The sequence below is a fragment of the Pteropus vampyrus genome, unplaced genomic scaffold, assembly GCF_000151845.1.
Source record: "Pteropus vampyrus isolate Shadow unplaced genomic scaffold, Pvam_2.0 Scaffold150, whole genome shotgun sequence".
Lineage (NCBI taxonomy): Eukaryota > Metazoa > Chordata > Mammalia > Chiroptera > Pteropodidae > Pteropus > Pteropus vampyrus.
In genome coordinates this window covers 3,006,458-3,026,430 of record NW_011888931.1, presented here as the reverse complement: position 1 = coordinate 3,026,430, position 19,973 = coordinate 3,006,458, and the positions used below count along the sequence as shown (strand labels likewise).

The 19,973-nt window shown below is 33.4% G+C and overlaps 1 protein-coding gene and 1 pseudogene across 10 annotated transcripts in view; one reads left to right on the top strand and one right to left on the bottom strand.

Annotated features, from left to right (window-relative positions):
* WAC (WW domain containing adaptor with coiled-coil) overlaps positions 1-16,636 on the top strand; it is a 77,782-nt gene extending 61,146 nt beyond the window's left edge. For all 10 annotated transcript variants that reach the window (XM_011369500.2, XM_011369506.2, XM_011369503.2 and 7 more), the window contains 7 exons: positions 4,191-4,436; positions 5,837-5,959; positions 7,046-7,194; positions 10,640-10,761; positions 12,248-12,434; positions 13,477-13,604; positions 15,184-16,636. In XM_011369500.2, coding sequence (XP_011367802.1) covers positions 4,191-4,436; positions 5,837-5,959; positions 7,046-7,194; positions 10,640-10,761; positions 12,248-12,434; positions 13,477-13,604; positions 15,184-15,253 — 1,025 coding nt within the window. In that variant the 3' untranslated portion in view covers positions 15,254-16,636. The remainder of the gene's footprint in view (positions 1-4,190; positions 4,437-5,836; positions 5,960-7,045; positions 7,195-10,639; positions 10,762-12,247; positions 12,435-13,476; positions 13,605-15,183) is intronic.
* Positions 6,329-6,447, bottom strand: LOC111745266 (annotated as a pseudogene).
* Positions 16,637-19,973: the final 3,337 nt, after the last annotated feature.

The window sequence follows — 19,973 nt, the reverse complement described above, 5'->3', positions numbered from 1 at the left end:
CACCATTGTTTTACCAAAGACTGAAAAAATTAAGTAATCTAGATTTCTTGAATGCTTGAGAAAGTTTGCATTTAAGGTGTGAGATTAGAGACCGATACTCTTAAAAAGTAGAAGAGCCTATTAAAATGGCTTTGTAATGCAAAATGCTACATTATTTCTTATATAAATTCATTTGTCTTTAGGTAACTTTCCCTAAATGCAGATTTTTTATTTTTCTTTTTAAATCTTTATGAATGTTAAGTACATTAACTTCACACAGTAAGATTAGATTCCAGATTACAAGATTTCAGACAAATAGGAATGTTAATGAAAATTAAATATCTATAGAAAAAAACACTGTGACTGTATATTTATTCTGAATAGTTTTATTGCCTTTGTGTATAAAAAAGGTATATTTTATAAGATTAAATCTAAGTTAGATTTGTCTCTAAGACTATACAGTGTTACTCATAGCATGAAGTTAGCTTGTTGTCTGCTTTGTAAATTATTTATGGAGACTTTAGGCATTCCTCCCTATTATCGTAAGTTTTGAACCCAGAGATTGGGAGAGAGCACATACACATGCACCTGGGCTGGCCTTTATTGTGGATTCAGGCATCCAATCAACAAATATATGTCGATTCCGTCTTGGGGAGTTTTGTACCCGGGCTACAGAGATAAGTACAACAAAATTCCTCTCCTGAAGTTTATGTTCTAATAGAAGGAGAAATAATAAACTATATAATAGAAGATGTTGGGTAATGTAGTAGATCTGTGTTGGCACTCTGAACATAGAGGAGGGGCACACTACCAATACCTTTCTTTTATATTTTAGTTAAACTGTTTATGACTACCTTTTAGTACAACATTTTTTTAACCTATATTATTAAACTCAGTTATTTTCAATTATACTTCCAAATTGAGGCAAGTAATATTAAAAATGTTTAAATAACATGCTTTGGAAGGGCATTTGTGTGGGGGTGAGTGGTGCTCTTTAAAATAGTGTAAAAATAGCATGCTGAAGACCTGCCTGGGAAGGCAGCATAGCTTACCTGTCTTTGATTTTAAACTTTTCTCAATTCTCCATGTTAGTACTATTTTTTTGTTTGTTTTTATTTTTTAAATTAATGGGAACCTTGAAAGTTCTCTATTTTTTCGTAACCAGTAAGGGATGCCAGAATCACCCATAGAACTCTTAACAAGTTTAATGTCTGCTTCTTGGGCGTCACCAGGTTTATTAGATCTGGAGTAGAGCCCTGGGAGCTGTATTTTTTTTTTAACTTTACAGGTGATTCTGATTAGAATTCTGTTGAAAACTGGTACTCAAAGTCAAATCTTTTAATAAATTCTTGCCTTTAGAGATGTCACTTGCCCAAGGGTCCCATAAGTATTAAGTGGTAATCAACTGGTTTCCATGCTGTTCATCAATAATATTTTCTCACAAAACTAAAAAAATATCTATTCTCAGGATAAACTTATTAAAATTAGAAGTAAGGGTATTTTTTGTTATTTTTTTATGGTAATATGTATTAGTTTTCTATTCTGGGTGTTTTCTTGAAGAACAACACTAACAACTAGTCAAGCCTGTATTAATTTTTCAAATCCGTGGATAGATTTAGCAACACCAGAACAAATTTGAAAACGACTCACTCCAACTCCTGTCATTAAAAACAGAAGAAAACCACAGTAAAAGTAACAAAAAGTAAAGATCATTTCAGAGGGATATGATTGCTAATTATTTACGTAGGGGACAAAAATATAGAACTTGTTTCACTCTAAACATTAATCAAGTTTCTCCTAAAGCTGTATCTTCCCTAAACTGAACCTTAAGGAGTATTATTTGGAGAAAACTGTTTCTATTGTCTGCAATTGCCCCATAAAATATAATAACTGACGACAGGTTTTTCAAAAGGAAAATCTTTTTCATTCAAGTTTCTTTATACTTGTCTTTAAATCTAAAACAGCAAAGCGTAATATGATAGTCCTCTAGACTTGTAGAATTCCTTTAAAATTTATGCTTTACAAAAGTTAAAATATCTGCCTTACAAAAATTAAAACGTCTTAGACCTTCTGACTTGATTGTAATTGATCAATACATCTTTGAAATATACTCAAAGCAGCTAGCTATGAGGTCCATATTTTAGAAAGCTATTGCTCTTAGTTCATATGACCATTACGTAGCATTATATAAAAAGGCCGATAGAGACAATTTTCAATAAGCTTGCTGGTAGTAGTTCCGGCTTCTTTGGGGCCTTGAAGATTAATGAATGTTTAGTTCCTAGAATTGGAAATGAAGATTTATAGTTACTAGGTAGCAGTGTAATATTCAAATGCAGTTTTCCTGAAACTTTTATACATCATAATAGCAGTCTTAAATCAGTTACATACACACACGAGCTTGAAAATCTTTAAGAAATGCATATATATGGGAAACTAAAAGTGCTTTAGCAGATTTTCGTAGTTTTTAAGGCCAGTATTATGAGAATATATACAAACATCTTGAATAGTTCAGTCTTAATATCGTTACCCATTGGACTTCTGTTTCTAATTCCCCTTTTCCTCCGTTAAGTTAAAGTCACTGTATTAGTAAAATTCCATGGTATAAAAATACCAATTTGTGTTCATTTTTGTATTGGTGGACATTGGGTCTGTTACTAGTTGTTTTGCTAAAGTAAAACAGTACCGTAATAAAAATTATTGACTGTTTCTTCTGATTTAGGAACATCAGAGTTTTTCTAAGGGGTGTATTTCTATCTAAGGGGAATTACTGGGTCTTGAAATACGTGCATGTCCAATTTTTCTAGATAATGCCTAATTATTTTCCAACATGGTTATATTGATTTAGTCTCCACAGAAATTTGAAATGTTCCTGTTCCTCCTTGTCAGCATTTGGTATTGTCAGACTTTTAAATTTGTGTCAGTCTGGTGAGCGAAAAAGAATATCCTTTTGCTTTTAATTTGCATTTTCCTGATTATCAATGAAGTTGAACAACTTTTACATTTTTTAAGCCATTCAGCTTTCTGTGAAATGTGTTCATGTCTTTTGTTCATTTTTCTGATGTGTAGTTTGTCTTTTTTGATTTATAGGAGTCCTTTAAAATATTTTGGTTACCAATACTTTGGGATGTAATGGTTTTACTTTTTGAAAATTTCTGTATCCTGATGTCAGAAGTGTTCCTATATTTTCCTCTACTAGTTCTAAAGACATATATACACACACACACACACACACACATATGTATATATAAAGCATAATTGACCTTCAGTTGGTTTCATTTTAAATGTAAATTCTTATATCTAGCAAGGCATGTCAGTATCTGTGTTCTTCAAGAATTTTCTGGCCATGACTAGCCTTTCAAATAAATTATAAAATCAACTTGTCAAATGTTACTGTAAGTGCTATTGGGGTTTTGATTGCAATTGCTTTGACTTTATATAAATAATTTGCATTGATAGCTTTCAAATAATGATAATTTTCCATGCATTTTTTGTTTGTTTGTTTGTTTATTTTTAAATACCGAGAGAAGGGGTTTTGTGGTGGTTTGTTTGCTATTAAAAGGGTCCTTTTTAGTGCTGATAATCTTTGATGCAAATAGTGATAGCTCATTGCCTTATATTTTTAATTAAAAAAGGGAACTATGTAATTCTAAAACTCAGTTGTTAAATATAAAAGTTCAAAGTAGGAGTCTCCTTATTTATCACATCCTTAGCCTATTCTGGGGTTGCTCACCATGGTTACCTATCCTGTTTTGTATTGAGGCCACTGTCATACTTCGGTAGTGGTCTCACTTTAAGTTATTTTATCAGACACACAGAATTAAGTCCTGGAGAGTTGTGTTGGACCTTTATCCTAATGGAAGCTTATTCGAATGTATAGTTAATACACAACTGTGTTTGAGACAGCATTATTAATAAACAGTGTGATACTTTTAAACATGGAGTATGGCTAAATCACTGCTTTATACCAAGTTTTGCGACTTCAAGTTATGTAATCTTGTTCAGTTTTCTCACCTATGAAATCAGGTTATAAAAATGCCTGCCTCATTATAGTCATTCAAATATTTACTGAGTTTCCTATGTGCTAACTTGTAAAGATTAAACAATACTACTTGAGTTAGGTGCCTGGGCCATGGAAATTGCTTGTTTGATAATTGGTTCCAGTTACCTCTATTCAAGAAATTTTTTTCAGCCTTATTATCTTTTTTATTTAGAACCTACATCAGGAGACAAATCTGTTTCACATTCTTGCACAACTCCTTCTACATCTTCTGCCTCTGGACTGAATCCCACATCTGTACCTCCAACATCTGCTTCAGCAATCCCTGTTTCTCCTGTTCCACAGTCACCAATACCTCCATTACTTCAGGACCCAAATCTTCTTAGACAGTTGCTTCCTGCTTTGCAAGCTACACTGCAACTTAATAATTCTAATGTGGACATATCCAAAATAAACGAAGGTAAATGCTCATAGTAACAATTTTTTTTAATTCACTTACATTGTGAAAAATTATGTAATTAGTAAATTCCTCATGTTAGGAATGGTCTTTGTTTCATTTTGAAATTTACATTTGAACTTAATGCTTTGGAATTTATATCCCACATTGTTTAAGGACTTTGGTCTTGAGTTAGCAGTTGGATTTCTGTATTTTTCAAGACTTGTCACGTACTCAGAGATTACTAGCGATAAAGTGTTTTGTCTACTTAATGTGTTTGGCAATTTTTTTAAAGTAAAAATGAGCATTTGCTAAAATTATAAAAAACACTTCGTATTTCTAGCTTATTTCAAAAAACCTGTATATGAGTAAGTAATTATTTGGAATGTTAAAAATAATGCAAATTACAAAAGTAGGAATTTGGGTAGTTCCTTATAATATTTGAAGAAATTTTGAGAAAGGAGGTAATGGATAATCTTTTGCTCTTTTTCCTACTTAATTGCATTAATTCTAACTTTGCTTTTCAGTATGCTACTAAAGTATTTAAGCAGTGGTCTCAAAAATGTCTGAATAAAAGTGGGTGTAGTTTTAATTTATAAACCATTTACATTTAAACATTCAGTCCTAAAAGCATTGCAGAATTTTCTATTTCTGTACATTTTTACATAATATATTAACAGTAGTATTAAGTGTTTAAGTCCTTCCTTTATCCTAAAAATTGCGCTTTCTCAGTCATCGGTCATTAACTTTACATTCTTACTGTCCTCAATTTTTCTATATTTTGATTTTATTCTCTGAGAGAACCATGCCATTCTCGTTTAATATGTGAACTTTTTACTAGGCAAAGTGGGGCTTTTAAACACTTTGAAGAAACAATAGCATAAGAAAATGTCAATAGTAAAATATCCCAGCTTTGAAAAAACGTGATATTCCTAAGTATTCAGCTTTTTTAAAAAATAATTTTTAAAAACATCCATTTTTAAAAATAATATTGGGGTTGGTGTTGATGTAGAGTTTAAGTGGTCAGCTTATCTAAAAAAGCAGTTGCATTAAAGAGCTGACATTTATCCAGTTAATTCCAAGTGTAATGTACCTAAGCATTTTACCTATCACTGGATAGGTTTATGGCATAATTGGAAGTTCTTGGGAGAATACTCATTTAGAGGAGTGTTCTTTAACTGCACACCTGAATTTCAGTGTAAAGGAAACCTCTTTTACTTTATTTATAAACCAGATAAATTTCTTGTCATCTACCTCATATCACTTCACATCTCTAGACCCATTATATTACTCCTTTAAGACTTTTAAGAGTTCTAATTTGAAACACTCCGGTTTTTTCTGGGTTCTTTTTGAATGTTCAGGTTGTTACTAATGCCACATATGCCTCTTATTTTATTTGAATTTAAGATAAAATATGTTTTTAGTTCTTACAGCAGCTGTGACACAAGCCTCATTGCAGTCTATAATTCATAAGTTTCTTACTGCTGGACCATCTGCTTTCAACATAACTTCTCTGATTTCTCAAGCTGCTCAGCTCTCTACACAAGGTATTCATATTCTTAGATATCTCTAAGGGCAGTGGGTAATAGCAAAGTGTTTTGTTTGTTTGTTTTTTGTTTTTTGTTTGTTTTAGTTTTTTGTTTTTTGTTTTATTTTGTTTTAGGAGATAAGGTACAATAATGGTTATATTTTATGTTTTTTAAATACTACAATATACAGTAATATTTTAATATACTTCTTTTTAGATGAAGCAAGCTTTGACATTTCTCATACAGTATTGCCATCAAATCTGTAATACAGTATATATTTAATTCCGAATTTAAGTTATTTTACTCCAAAGCTGAAAGTAAACTATGATAGACCCTCCATCTTTGTGAAACATTGAATATATTTTATTTTATTTTAATTTTTTTTAACAACTATAGCACCTGGTCTTCCTAGGTGGTCTCCCATCCAAATACTAACCAGGCTCGACCCTGCTTAGCTTCCAAGATCAGATGGGTTTAGGCATGTTCAGGATAGCATGGCCATAGGCGAATATATTTTAATGAAAGTCGAAGTTTGGTTCAGGTTGATGTTAGATGGTTTTTGACTAGAGGATACAGAAATGCCCAAGTCCTGCCTTGAAACAGCTCTCTCTCTTCCCTGTGAAGGTATCTGGGCGAAAGATACACATAGGAACAAAAGAGAAATGAAAGGGTCACTTTGATTTGTCCCCCGGCCCTAATTCAGAAAGCTGGTAAATTGAGCAGGACTAACTGATCTAAAGTTGAAGTATAATAGTGAAAAGACTTTGACAACCCTTCACTTAGCTTCATGAGGCAGGAGACTAAGGGAGATAATGGGGCCTAAATGTAGAAGAAGAAAGAAGTAAGGACGATGAGGATGCCTTCCATGGGAGAATGGGTTCAGGCTACCTTCTTGCTCTAGTCTTAGAGAGGGCCACACTGGGTATATGCTTATCTCTAATACAAAGCTCATTTAGTCAGTGTGGTCCCAGTATCTCAGATTTTTACTTTTTCAGATAAATGTTCTGTTTGGAGGGGTGAGGAATGTGGAGAGATGCAAAGATCTCCATATATATTACAGAGGTTTTTGGTTTATTTGAAATTAACTGCTTCACTCTTTTGCAGCCCAACCATCTAATCAGTCTCCAATGTCTTTAACGTCTGATGCGTCATCCCCAAGATCCTATGTGTCTCCAAGAATAAGCACACCTCAGACTAACACAGTCCCTATCAAACCTTTGATTAGTACTCCTCCTGTTTCATCACAGCCAAAGGTATGTCCCCTTCAAGGGAAATTTGGAAACGAAACCACTTACTTTTGGAAAAATAAGTTTAATGTTTTAGAATCTGTATAGTAGAATAAGCCCTTGGAGAATGAAATGGTGGAGTGAATGACAGGTGAGTGAGAATAGATGCCAGGCTAGAAGTTCTCAGTTAATTGGGCGGAGAATAGAATTGCACCTGTGCTACTTTTATACACTGATTCTGTTCTCTTTATTGGCTTAGGGATTTGTAGCATGGAGAGTAGGATAAAGTAGGGTATATTAAGTAAGTCCTAATAGTTGTAGAATTTCCAAACTCTAAAGATATGAGAGAACGTGTTTTACATGATTTTCTCTCACATACTTTTATTGCAGAGATGAGTCAGTTTCTGTGCTAAGAGCTTCTTTATATGTTAAACTTTCGCATCATGAAAATCAACTTCTTTTTGCCTCATTTAATAGACAAAATTAAGCCTTTGGTTAAATCTAGTTTTTGTGGTAGAATCAGAATTTGAGACTTAAGTCTTTCCAAATAGAAAACTCATTTTGCTAAGCTGGTCCACTCAAAATCTTAAATGGACGGCTCTTAACAGCAGTTAGAAAAATACCGATCTATTCTTAATGGTCTATAAAGAAGACCCTACAGTACATACAAGCTGTGACTTTTTTTTACTCTTAATGGTAAATGTAGGAGAAAATTATTTTTAGTTATTGTAAAAACAATGGACTGTTTCAAAATTCTGTGCCAAAGAATTCTTTATTCAAATAAAATCATAAGCAGAATGCTTGATATAAAAATTGAAACATAGCTTGAAATTAATGGTTGGCCAGCTTTTTGTCTTTCTGTTGGCTAATCTCTTCCCTACTTCAACCATTTAATACCTGTGCATGTGTTATGGTCAGTCTAGATTGATTTTTAAAATTCCGAGTTGACAATTATGTGATTCCTTAAGGTTTATATTTTATGTGCATTTCAGCAAAAGAGATCTTATTCTTGATGCTTAAAACTTGTCTTTACAATAGTGTCTTAATAGTAAATGATGACTAAAAATGAAATAAGTGATAGTGTTAGTTTTATAGTCAGTTATAAAAATTAGCGTTTCACATCCCTTAGCAATGGCTGTCAAGTTTTTTTTTTCATTCAAAACTTTTTCAGGTTGTTTTTAAAAATAAGTAGACATTCGATCTCATGTAGAACTTATAAAAAAAAGTTTGTTAAAGGAGTAGCAGGGCCATCTAGATTTGTTTGGGAGAATATCACATCATCCAAAAAAAAAAAAAACCCCAAACATAAAACTCTGCTGCTATAAGGTGTGACTTAATCACAAATGGCCCCATCTGCTTTTGTGCCTTAATTTGGGGCTTATATTTAAAACGCTTTGTTTTCTGTTTCTCTGACATCTGGATATGAATAGTATTATGATCCCCACTGGCAATCCTGTACCTCTTAGTATATATCTCTATAATGACCAATCTGTACTTTTTATCCATGTGTGGTGGAAATTTAGGCAACTATATCTATATGGTAGTAACATTTGTTTTTATTGATGTAGAAGTAACAGTACAGTCATGTGCAGCTTTGGCTTTGTTGTGCAAACATCATAGAGTGTACTTATGCAAACTTAGATGGTATGGCCTACTACACACCTTAGTTATATGGGATGGCTTGTTGCTCTGTAGGTGAGGAAAATTAATTTTCCCTCTACTCTTCTGGCTTCTTGGCTGAGATGTTCCTGTAATAAAAGACAGATTAACAATAGAAAACAAAAGTTTAATTACGTGTATACTTCCTATATACATGGGAGAGACCCAGGAAAACTGGGTAACTTGCTAAAATGTCTGAAGTCACCTTAAATACCATCTTCAGCTGAAGACAAAAGATGTTAGAAGTGGGCGAGTCTGTTACGGGAGGTTACTGGGAAAAGTGCAGACAATAAGGGTAAAGTTCTTGTCTTCTGCATTGGTAAGAGTTTCTGGCATATGGTCATCTCTCCTCTTCCTGGTACACTGAGGGAGACACCTTTACAAATAGAGATTTCACTTGCAAATATAAATGTCTTTTACAAAGGGTAGCTTCTGCTTGGTTTTCAGAGCTTCTCCCATGTCTGCTGTTACTTTAACCAGCCTAAAATAAGCCTTATGCCAAATAAACATATTTTGGGGTAACAGTGTCTGTTCCCCTACAATTTCTAGGCTACAAAACTGTACAGCATGTTACTATACTGAATACTGTAGGTATTTCACTAGGGGTTAAGATGTCACTAGGTGATAGGAATTTTTCATCTTCATTGTAATCTTATGGGACCTCTGTAGTATATGTACCTTCTTTGACTAAAAGGCTATGAATCACATGACTATAAATCAGAAGAGGTATGATAGTGTATTGGATAGAAAACCGGGCTCAAAATCGGTAGGACTAGTGTCTTATGTTGCTATGCTAAGGAAAGTAATTGTATGGTCTTGGGACATTTTATGAAGTTAGATCCTAGTCTCAAACCTTGACTTTTCTGACTGCATGACCTTTAGAAATTCATTTGATTCCACTTCTTTAAATTTCTAGTTTTATGGTGTTTAAGATCATTAACTAGATTTGCAGGGGTATGTGGATTTGGGGGCCTAAATGACTACTTTATACAGTTAAGTACAGTTAGATTCCCACTTATCAGTGATTTCAGTTACCTGCGGTCAACTGCTGTCACAAACTATTAAATGGAAAATGCCAGAAATAAACATTTCATAAGTTAAATTGCACGCTTTTCTGAGTGGCATGAAGAAATCTCTCGTGCTATCCTGATCCCTCCCTCCCTGGACTTGAATCATTCCTTTGACCAACATATCCATCTGTATAAGCTACCTGCCCAATTAGTCCCTTAGTGTAGCTATCTTGGTTATCAGGGGGAGAGAGAGAGACCATACATTCATGGTAACTTTTATTATAGTATACTGTTACAATTTTTCTATTTTAAGTTATTATCGTTAATCTCTTACCATGCCTAATTATAAATTAAACTTTACCATAAATTAACCGTAGGTATGTATGTATAGGAAAAATATAGTAGATACAGTATCTCCTCACTTAATATTGTTGATTGGTTTTGCAACTTTAAGCAAAACAACATATAATGAAAGAAATTTTACCACAGGCCAATTGATATGAACAGTCTTAAATTTCTGTCAGCATTATAATGAAACAACGTTGTTCTAGTACCTGTTGAAGAGTACCACCTGTATATAGTGTTTGGCACTATGTGCGGTTTCAGGCCTCCACTGGGGGTCTTGGGATGTATCCCCTGAGGATAAGGGAGCTATTATCTGTCTGTGTCACTAATATTAATCTTAATTAAAACAATTTAGGATAATTGATAAGTTTTATTGATAGAGCTTTTGCTTTTACCTAGTTTCCATTGCCATTTGTCCATGTGATAGAAGCCTTTCTCACCAGATTTTGACATTTCAGGTTAGTACTCCAGTAGTTAAGCAAGGACCAGTTTCACAATCGGCCACACAGCAGCAGCCTATAACTGCTGACAAGCCACAAGGTCATGAACCTGTCTCTCCTCGAAGTCTTCAGCGTTCAAAGTAAGTTGATGTTACATGTTGCGACATTTTTTCCTTAATATTGCATTGCTCGAATATTATAACTGTATAATCGAACTTGGTCTTAGAAGAATCCATGTATACCCTAGCCTAACTTAGTTTTAGGTATTATAAAATTTATAAAGGCAAACCTACAACAAATAGATTTTTGTCTTTAGTGGTGAAACCTGGCTTATTTTAAGGAGAGTGGCTCTTTAGAATTTCACTTAGTGGACTATGATAGGAGTAACAATATGTGATAACTTATACAAAGAGGGCACATGGTTTTATAATAGTTTATTTATTGGAAATGACATTTTAAATCTCATGGCAGTTTTAGATTTGAGAGTATTGATGAAGCCAAAAATCTCACATCTAAATCTTGGGCCAATATTTGCCAACTGGTGTGTGTCAGGCTCTCCTATTAACTACAACTCTGACCCTGTATGGATTGCTTGTCAGATAGAGCTGTATTGTGTTGTCACTTTTCTTTGTTAATGAACAAATACAACTTTAAATGATTTTTATTTGATTGATTTTCCTATTTTATTTCTTTCTGCGAGGTGGCAAAATAATTCAACTGTTGTTTTTATTGTTGTTTTCTAAACAAGCATTTCAGAACTTACACATCCAAATGAGAGTTGTTCCCTTCAAAATAATCACCTTGGGAAGCTGTCTACTTACTCCAGCAATGTTGCCATTGCTCAGAACACTTTTGGGAAATTCTTCTTTTAAATTGTCTTTAGAGGCTGCAGTATTATTTTAAATATCCTCAGTGATGAAAACTCTTCATCCTTTGGGAGATTTAGTTTTTGGAAATAACTGAAATACATTCAGAGCCAAGTCTGGTGAAGCAGGTAGGAAATCAACTTGGGTGATTAAATTTTTGGTTCTCACCACCATACCCCCAAACCCTAGCCTAAACCATACAGTTTTAAAAGAAGATAATCTCAGAGTGTTACTTTTTGGTCTTATTTTGCCACTAAACTCATTCATTGCTGTCCAATAAAATGTCTCTGTTTTGCTTCACATTATTTCACCCTCTGATTCAATACTTTGCTCTGCTATTAAAACAAAGGCAGTATATATTTTCCCGTCCTTATCTACATATATTTAATATAATAATATCTAGATGTCCCTTATATCTACAACTGTTAAAATGTGACCATTTCTTAGTTACATTCTTATTACTCATTGTATTATACAATCATCGAGTTCTGCTGTCAAATTTGGAGAGTACTGTTATTTTAAATTTGTCTCTGATATTATTGTTAAAAGGACTCTTCCCCCCCCCCCCAAAAAAAAAACCATATTGAGGAATACATGATATAAATTTACTTTGGATTTTAAATTTTATCTGATGTTAAAATAACAAATTTTTCTTAGGTATTTGGATATCTTTAAATTAATAGAAGGTATTAACAATTTCTAGGATACCTAGAAACTGCTTTTAGATATACTACACATTCAATTGTGTTTTCTCTTGCAGTAGCCAGAGAAGTCCATCACCTGGTCCAAATCATACTTCTAGCAGTAATGCATCAAATGCAGCAGTTGTACCACAGAATTCATCTACTCGACCTACATGTTCATTAACACCTACGCTAGCAGCACACTTCAATGAAAATCTCATAAAGCATGTTCAAGGATGGCCTGCAGATCATGCAGAGAAGCAGGTATGTTGTTACATGGTTCACAGCATATGTTTTACCTTTATTGACTACCAAAATATAACTTAGTTCTGCTTTTAGAAAATCTAATTTAGACTGCTGAACTCAAGCTATATTTAAAAGAACTAATTTCTGATTAAGTTGTCTGTAGTCATTTTATAATATATTTGATATACTTGGAGGGTGTTTATGAAGCCACTTGTGGTTTCACATAAAATATTTTAATATAATTATCATTATTGCTATCATTATCAAGTACTCCGCATATAGCTAGCTCTGTGCTAAGTGCTTTACATTTTATTTTCTCTACTTAAAACTAACCGGTGAGGATAATGAGTTTTCCCATTTTACCAATGAGGCCCTAAAGGACCAAATAGAATATACCAAGGTCATCCAAGTTAATACAATGATGTGGCTCAAAGCCACTGTGCTTTTTCCACTCAGCCAGCCCCTCTGATAGTTTTAGAATTTGTTAATACTGTTAATCTTATGACTCTCTCACTAGACTATCTCTACTGGAAGTTAGAAAACATTTTTACTTTGGGGTGAGGGACTTTAAGACATTGCAGTTATTGCCATTGGCTTCTAAGCCTTTTATCAGACAACTGACCATCTGAAATGTTCATTAGTTCACATAGCTGTGTTGTGTATCTCATGATACAGGAATACAGTGAGGCTGTTTTATCAGTGTTATACCTGAACTTCGCTTTCGCTGATCCAGAATCTTTTTTATTAGCTTCAGATCATGAATTGTCCTATCATAATGCTATATTATTCTGAGATTGGAAATGCTATTTTCTCAAGAAACCTGAGGGGATAAATCTTAGAATAAGTTCCTCCTACCATATGAGACAGTTTTTTTGTTTTTGTTTTGATTTTTAAAGAAAATCATTTTTCCCCTTATATTTTTTGCAGATTTTTAAAGAAAACGATTATTCTATAATCTTCATATAAAGTTCTACTCAAAAATATAATTTTTTTATATGTGAATGTTACTTACATTTCATGTAATTTTCATGTCATAGGATTTTCATGTCTTTAATTGTAGGCATCAAGATTACGAGAAGAAGCGCATAACATGGGAAGCGTTCACATGTCAGAAATTTGTACTGAATTAAAAAATTTAAGATCGTTAGTCCGAGTATGTGAAATTCAAGCAACTTTGCGAGAGCAAAGGTAATTTTTTTGCTAAAAGTTTGTTTCTTAGCGTTATGTCTCTTAAGTCAGACTGAAGAACATAAATTTCAGTTCTGAAATTTAAAGTTCTCTGTATGTATTATTATCACTTTCTGTAATACTATAATTAATTTGTATAATTTAATACTATTTCTGATGAACAATAATGGCTTCTAGATTTAAGTTATCTTAACCCATGGTAAATGCTTTGTTAGACTTTTTCTTATAATGCTTAGGTATAGTAATATATTATTTAAAATGTGAAACTAGACAGCAACTGATTTTAAAGAGTCCACTCTTCAGTTGAGGCTTATTGAATTGTGGGTACTTGGCTATTGCTGAGGGTACTTATTTCAATTGAAATTTCAAATCACTGTTTACATTGTCCTCGCATCACTGATAGATCCCTTGGAAATTACACTAAGAATTTAGTTGTCCGGCAAGTTCAGTGATGTTCGTATATCTGTTTCTTGAATTGTTATCACCTAAACTCTTACTGTCTCGTATTTTCTTTTCTTCCTTTCTTTTCTTCCTCCCTCCCACCCCCCCACACACACATTTTGGTACTATTTCTTATCACAACGTAACATATCTTTTGTCTCACATTTCTTAATCTAATATTTTTACTCAAGTAAGATATCTACATCCAGTAAATAGTGTAGATATTTTTTAAATGCCTGTTACAAAATTGAGGACAAACTTTAAACTAAATACTCTACCTTACATCCAGTCTATGTAAGGTAGAGTTAATTTTATCATGAAACCACAAATATTTAGTAAGTACCAGGTTGGGGTTTGTACTAAACTTGGAAAAGTTGAGTTTTTATTTAACTTTTCAATTACTAAAATATCTGTAGGCATCTTTTCGATATCAACTGGGATCTTTTTTACTTTAGGATTGTTCTGAAAGTAGTTTTGACATTAAGCTTAACTACATTTTGGCTTGCTAGACAGATGATTTAGCTTTCAGGAAAGTATACTATTCCATATTGTAACATTAAAACAAATATCAAGCCAGTACATGATTTTTCCTAATTCCCTGGTATAGGCAGTAAATGTCACAGTTCACAGAAGAGAGGGGTCAGAATAGGAATGATTTTATGAAGTTAATGGAAATCTAGTTAGCCGTGGAGTTCGTTTTAAACATACATGTCAATGAGACTTGGACCAGGCTCCATTTTTATGAACCTACATTTATATTGAAAACTGTTCTTCAAAATGATGAGCCTCTTGCACCTAGTTAATTCCAGACTTACTGTATTGTGCCCAGAAAAAAATGCAATGTAGATTTATCTCATGTTTAATATCTATTGCTTTTGTGTGATGTTAGTGTTCAGATTAATCATTGAGAAATGTTGTAAAACTAGGAAACATTCTAATTTTGTCATCTTAATACTTTAGTATATATCATATATTCAGTGGTTATTTTGTCTTCACTGTAAACTAATCAGTTTTTAATTATTTTGTTTTAACTAGTAGTTGCTCATTTTCTTTTCAAAAATATTTTTGTTGTTAAAAGTTTGCTTTGGATTTTCTGTAACATGACCACACAGTTCTAATGCCTTCTTTTATTTTTCAGGATACTATTTTTGAGACAACAAATTAAGGAACTCGAAAAGCTAAAAAATCAGAATTCCTTCATGGTTTGAAGATGTGAATAATTGCACATGGTTTTGAGTACAGGAACTGTAAATCTATTGCCCAATCTTAACATTTTGAGCTGCATTCAAGTAGACTTTGGACCGTTAAGCTGGGCAAAGGAAATGACAAGGGGACGGGGTTTGTGAGAGTCAATTCAGGGGAAAGAGACAAGATTGATTTGTAAAACCCTTGAAATGTAGATTTCTTGTAGATGTATTCTTCACGTTGTAAATATGTTTTGTAGAGTGAAGCCATGGGAAGCCATGTGTAACAGAGCTTAGACACCCAAAACTAATCAATGCTGAGGTGGCTAAATACCTAGCCTTTTACATGTAAACCTGTCTGCAAAATTAGCTTTTTTAAGAAAAAAAGAGGGGGGGGGTTAATTTATCATTCAGAAATCTTGCATTTTCAAAAATTCAGTGCAAGCGCCAGGCGATGTGTCTAAGGATACAATTTTGAACCATATGGGCAGTGTACAAAATATCATGAAACAACTGTTTCCACACTTGCACCTGATCAAGAGCAGTGCTTCTCCATTTGTTTTGCAGAGAAATGTTTTTTTCATTTCCCGTGTGTTCCATTTCCCTCTGAAATCCTTGATCTGATTTTATCCATTTTTTAAGGCTCCTCTTTTTCTCCTTTCTTAAGGCACTGTTGCTATGGCACTTTTCTATAACCTTTTCATTCCTGTGTACAGTAGCTTAAAATTGCAGTGATTGAGCATAACCCACTTGTTTGTATAAATTATTGAAATCCATTTGCACCCTGTAAGAATGGACCTAAAAAGTACTGCTGGGCGTGTGTGCTGAAAGTACATTGATTGCTCAAATGTAAGGAAATGGCCCAATGAACATGGTTGTGGGAGGGGAAAGAGGAAACAAAGCTAGTCAGATGTGAATTGTATCTGTTGTAATAAACATGTTAAAACAAGCAAATTGTTATTTTTCTTTTCCTTCGGTCAATGCATATTAGAATTTGAACTGCCTGGGGTTTCTTTATCAGAACTATTCTTGTTGGATATTTATACTTAATTGAAATAATTCCTTAAGGGAGGCTTTGTTTAAAGCATATCAACAGGAAATTGTGTATAAGATATTTAATGAAATATGACATTCAACAAGAATGATTAAGTCATTTCCCAAGTGGTTGTCATTTGTTTAACCCTGGTTTACCTGTCTTGCTATTATGACATTTCATTTTGAAGGATGTTTGTGTTGTAGCTAACTGTTCAAGTCTGGTGCTGACTGCTGTTCTTAGCCATCACAAAACGCTAAATTTGTGTAATTGGAGCTTCCTGCTGTTATCTGGAAATGGTGGGAAAGCTCAGCTTTGTATATTGTTTCCTAAAGTATATTAAAATAAAAAAAGAAACTATTGCTACTATAAAATCACCTTGGCTTTTTTTTCTTTGCTAAAAATATTGGTCACCTGGCCTTAGCATGACACTGCCAGTATTATATCAAATCACAAGGGTTTCTTTATGTAGAAAAGTCTTTTAATTTCAAAATCTTAATTTATCCAATTTACTTTTTTCTTTTTTCCTTTCGAGGCAGATGCATTCATTTGCTTTTAGAACTGCCAGCACCAAGGGCTTATTTTGTAATGTTGGACGTTATTAATGTTATTACATTCTGGGATACTAAAATTTTGAAATTGCTCTTGTTCTTTAAAGCATAAAGTATAGAAAATAATGAGACTTCTCAATAAATTAAACTGTAAGCAGTAGTATGGATGATAATTTCTAATATACGAAAATGTTCCAGTGTAACTAAGTGGAATTAAAATCATGCTGGAAACTGATTTTTTGTAACTTAAGAATACATTTAAAATGTAAGAAGAAACGAATGTCATAAATTATATCATGAAATGTTTATACCTGTGAGATTGTTAACATATGCTGGACTTGATAAGTGCTTGTAAATGAAACTCTGAAGAGCTGTGTTAAGCTAGAACCTTTGCTGATGCAGTCCTGTATCTTTCCGGGAAAGAAGTGAGCAATTTGTGATGTGGTAGGCACGTGTTTCCTGATCAGATGGCAACTTGACTTATGATTTGAGGTAAATTTGAATTTGACTTGCTAATAATAGTTTATTGATAGATATCCCCTTATTTCTTTGCTTTAAAAACTTTACATTCCTAAGTGAATTGCTCACATACATTTAGAAGATGCCTGATTTAGAATTTTCTGGTCAATTTTTAAACAGAAAATTTAATTTTTTTGTAGGATATTTTTACAATATTTGATTCACTTATAATTCTGTAGTAAATATTGCACTTTAATACAGACGTGTCCAGTTACTAACCTGGCTCGCTGCCAGCGTTCATTTAATTTTACATAAACATGTTCTGAGGCTGAAGCAAATCTGATTTTCAACTGAAAATAAAAAACTTCTTGGAGTTATTTTTGAACAACTTGTCTCTAATTCTGATGTAACAGAAATGTATACATAAATCGGATTCATCAAATGAGTCTTTGGCTAACAACTGTTAACATCATGCATAGGAAGTCTACATTTTCTAGGATTTGACATTTTCAGCTATCGAGAATGATATTTTGTAAATGGAAATACCACTGCTGAAAACAGAACGCTATAGAGTGCTGTCATTTGTTTCCAAAGACACTGGATACACTAGAGCATTGAGAAAATAATAAGATGTTTTGTAGCAAACTTTAAGAGACAGGACTGTAATCCATGAGTTATCTCGGGGTAAACGCTGCATCTGCAAGCGCCATGGCGAGTATTCTTGAGGCAAATGGGAAATGGGTTATAACAGGCGTGATATCCAAGAAAATTCTTTAGTTAGACTATTGCGGTGGCTTTGAACATGTGTCTCGTTTTGGCGGGCATCTTGGTTCAGATAATTTGAAAATAGAAATATGAATAGCTCCTAGGAAACCTCAGGGTTTTTTTTTTTTTTTAAAGGAACATTAGTAGTCATATTTAAATCTTTAAAACTATGTTGTAATAAAATGTATTTTGTGAAGGTGGGTCCGTTAGAAAGTTTCCCCTGAAGAACCAATTTCCCTACTTTTCTGGGTAGCTAGTTTGACTTAATTTTAAGACTTGGACTATATTTCCAGATTTTTAGCACTCTGAAAATTCAATGTATCCGCCCTTTTTAAAGACATTATGCTTTTAATAACCCAAATGAATGGTTTTATCTTCTAATTTTATATATGTTTCACACTTGTAAAATCTTGGGAAGGAAGTGCTTAAAACTTTGCGAAGAATGAATTGTTATCCCATTTCAAAAATAATTTATTCTGTTTAAATAGCCTTAGCTTTAAGGGATTATTTCAAAGGGGAGGAGGCAAGGTATGAAGTAAATCACTGCAAATCAGAGCTATTGTAGTTCAGAACTTAAAGTTACTGTGTTTAGATGTGGGGTTTGGATATATGAACTTCTTTTCAATACCTGTAAATATGGCTATATTCTTGTATTTGTACTGGAGTGTACAAAATGACACTAAAAAGTAATAAATATGTTTTGACTATATTGTGCAGTTATTTCAGAACAGTATTTTGAAAGTTAGAATGCATAATTTGCATTTAAGAAAATATCTGCTAAAATTTTAATGTGTCAGTTATAAAATAATTTCTTAATTGCAGTATTTTAATAATTTTGGCTTGAAGGTTGGGATTATTTAAATCCTGTTCTAATTTGCTGTACCCTTTATTTCCTGATTTCTGAACTTTGGGAGTGCCATAAAGTGCAGTCTGCCTAGGTGACCTCATCAAGGCCCTTGGCTTTAAGAATCTCACTCTAAAGTCTCTTTCATCCAGGTTACCTCATCTTGATCTCTGAGCTCCCATTAACAATAAGCTTAGATACTAGCCTTAACGTTGCAAATTCTCTAAAAAAGGGAACTCTTGATTTGGGCTTCAGACATTTAACCTCTAGTTTTCCTATTTTTAATAATTGACACCATGATTCCCTCAGTTGCTTAAGACCCAAACAGGAGTCATCTTTTTTTATTTTTCCTCTTAACACCTTCACCCTATATTTAATCTATCAATCAAGATCCACAAGCTCTGCCTTCAAAATATATTTTGGATCTGTAACTTCTACTTCCATGTTTACTATTCCAGTCCACAATCGTCTTTGAACCAGGCCGCTGGCACAACCTCTTCACCCTTCTCTTTGCTTCTACTCATAGTTCACCACCACACATACACAATCTAGTCTCTATAGACCGCCAAAGAAATGTAAATTATATATTCTGTTCATAATCCTTCAGTGATCTCATGCTCGCTCAACAAAATCCAAAGCTGCTCTTTATAGTTTCAGGCTCCTGAGTACCACAATCTCATCCACTAGTTTCTTCCTTGCTCATTGCATTTCCATCTTAGTGTTTTCGCATTTTCTTTCTGCAAAGCTCTGGTCTTAGACACTTGCGCAGCTTGCTGCCCATTCAGTCTTCTCAAAGATCACCTCAGAGGCCTTGATGTCCCATATCAGAGAACACTGCCACAATTTCATTCCTTCACTCTAGTCTTCAGAAGAACTGTCTAATACATAGTACTCTATAAATACTTGTTAAATGAGTTATGAATGTTAAAGGGATATGGACAGTTTAAGTTTACAAAGATTACTAATATTTTTTCAAATGTTGATTTTGGTCCTCATCTTAGGAAAGGAATAATTTTATATTGGTTACCAAAACATACTTGTAAACTTGTTTCACTGTTAGCATTATGAAGTGTGGTCTCTCTAAGCAGGATT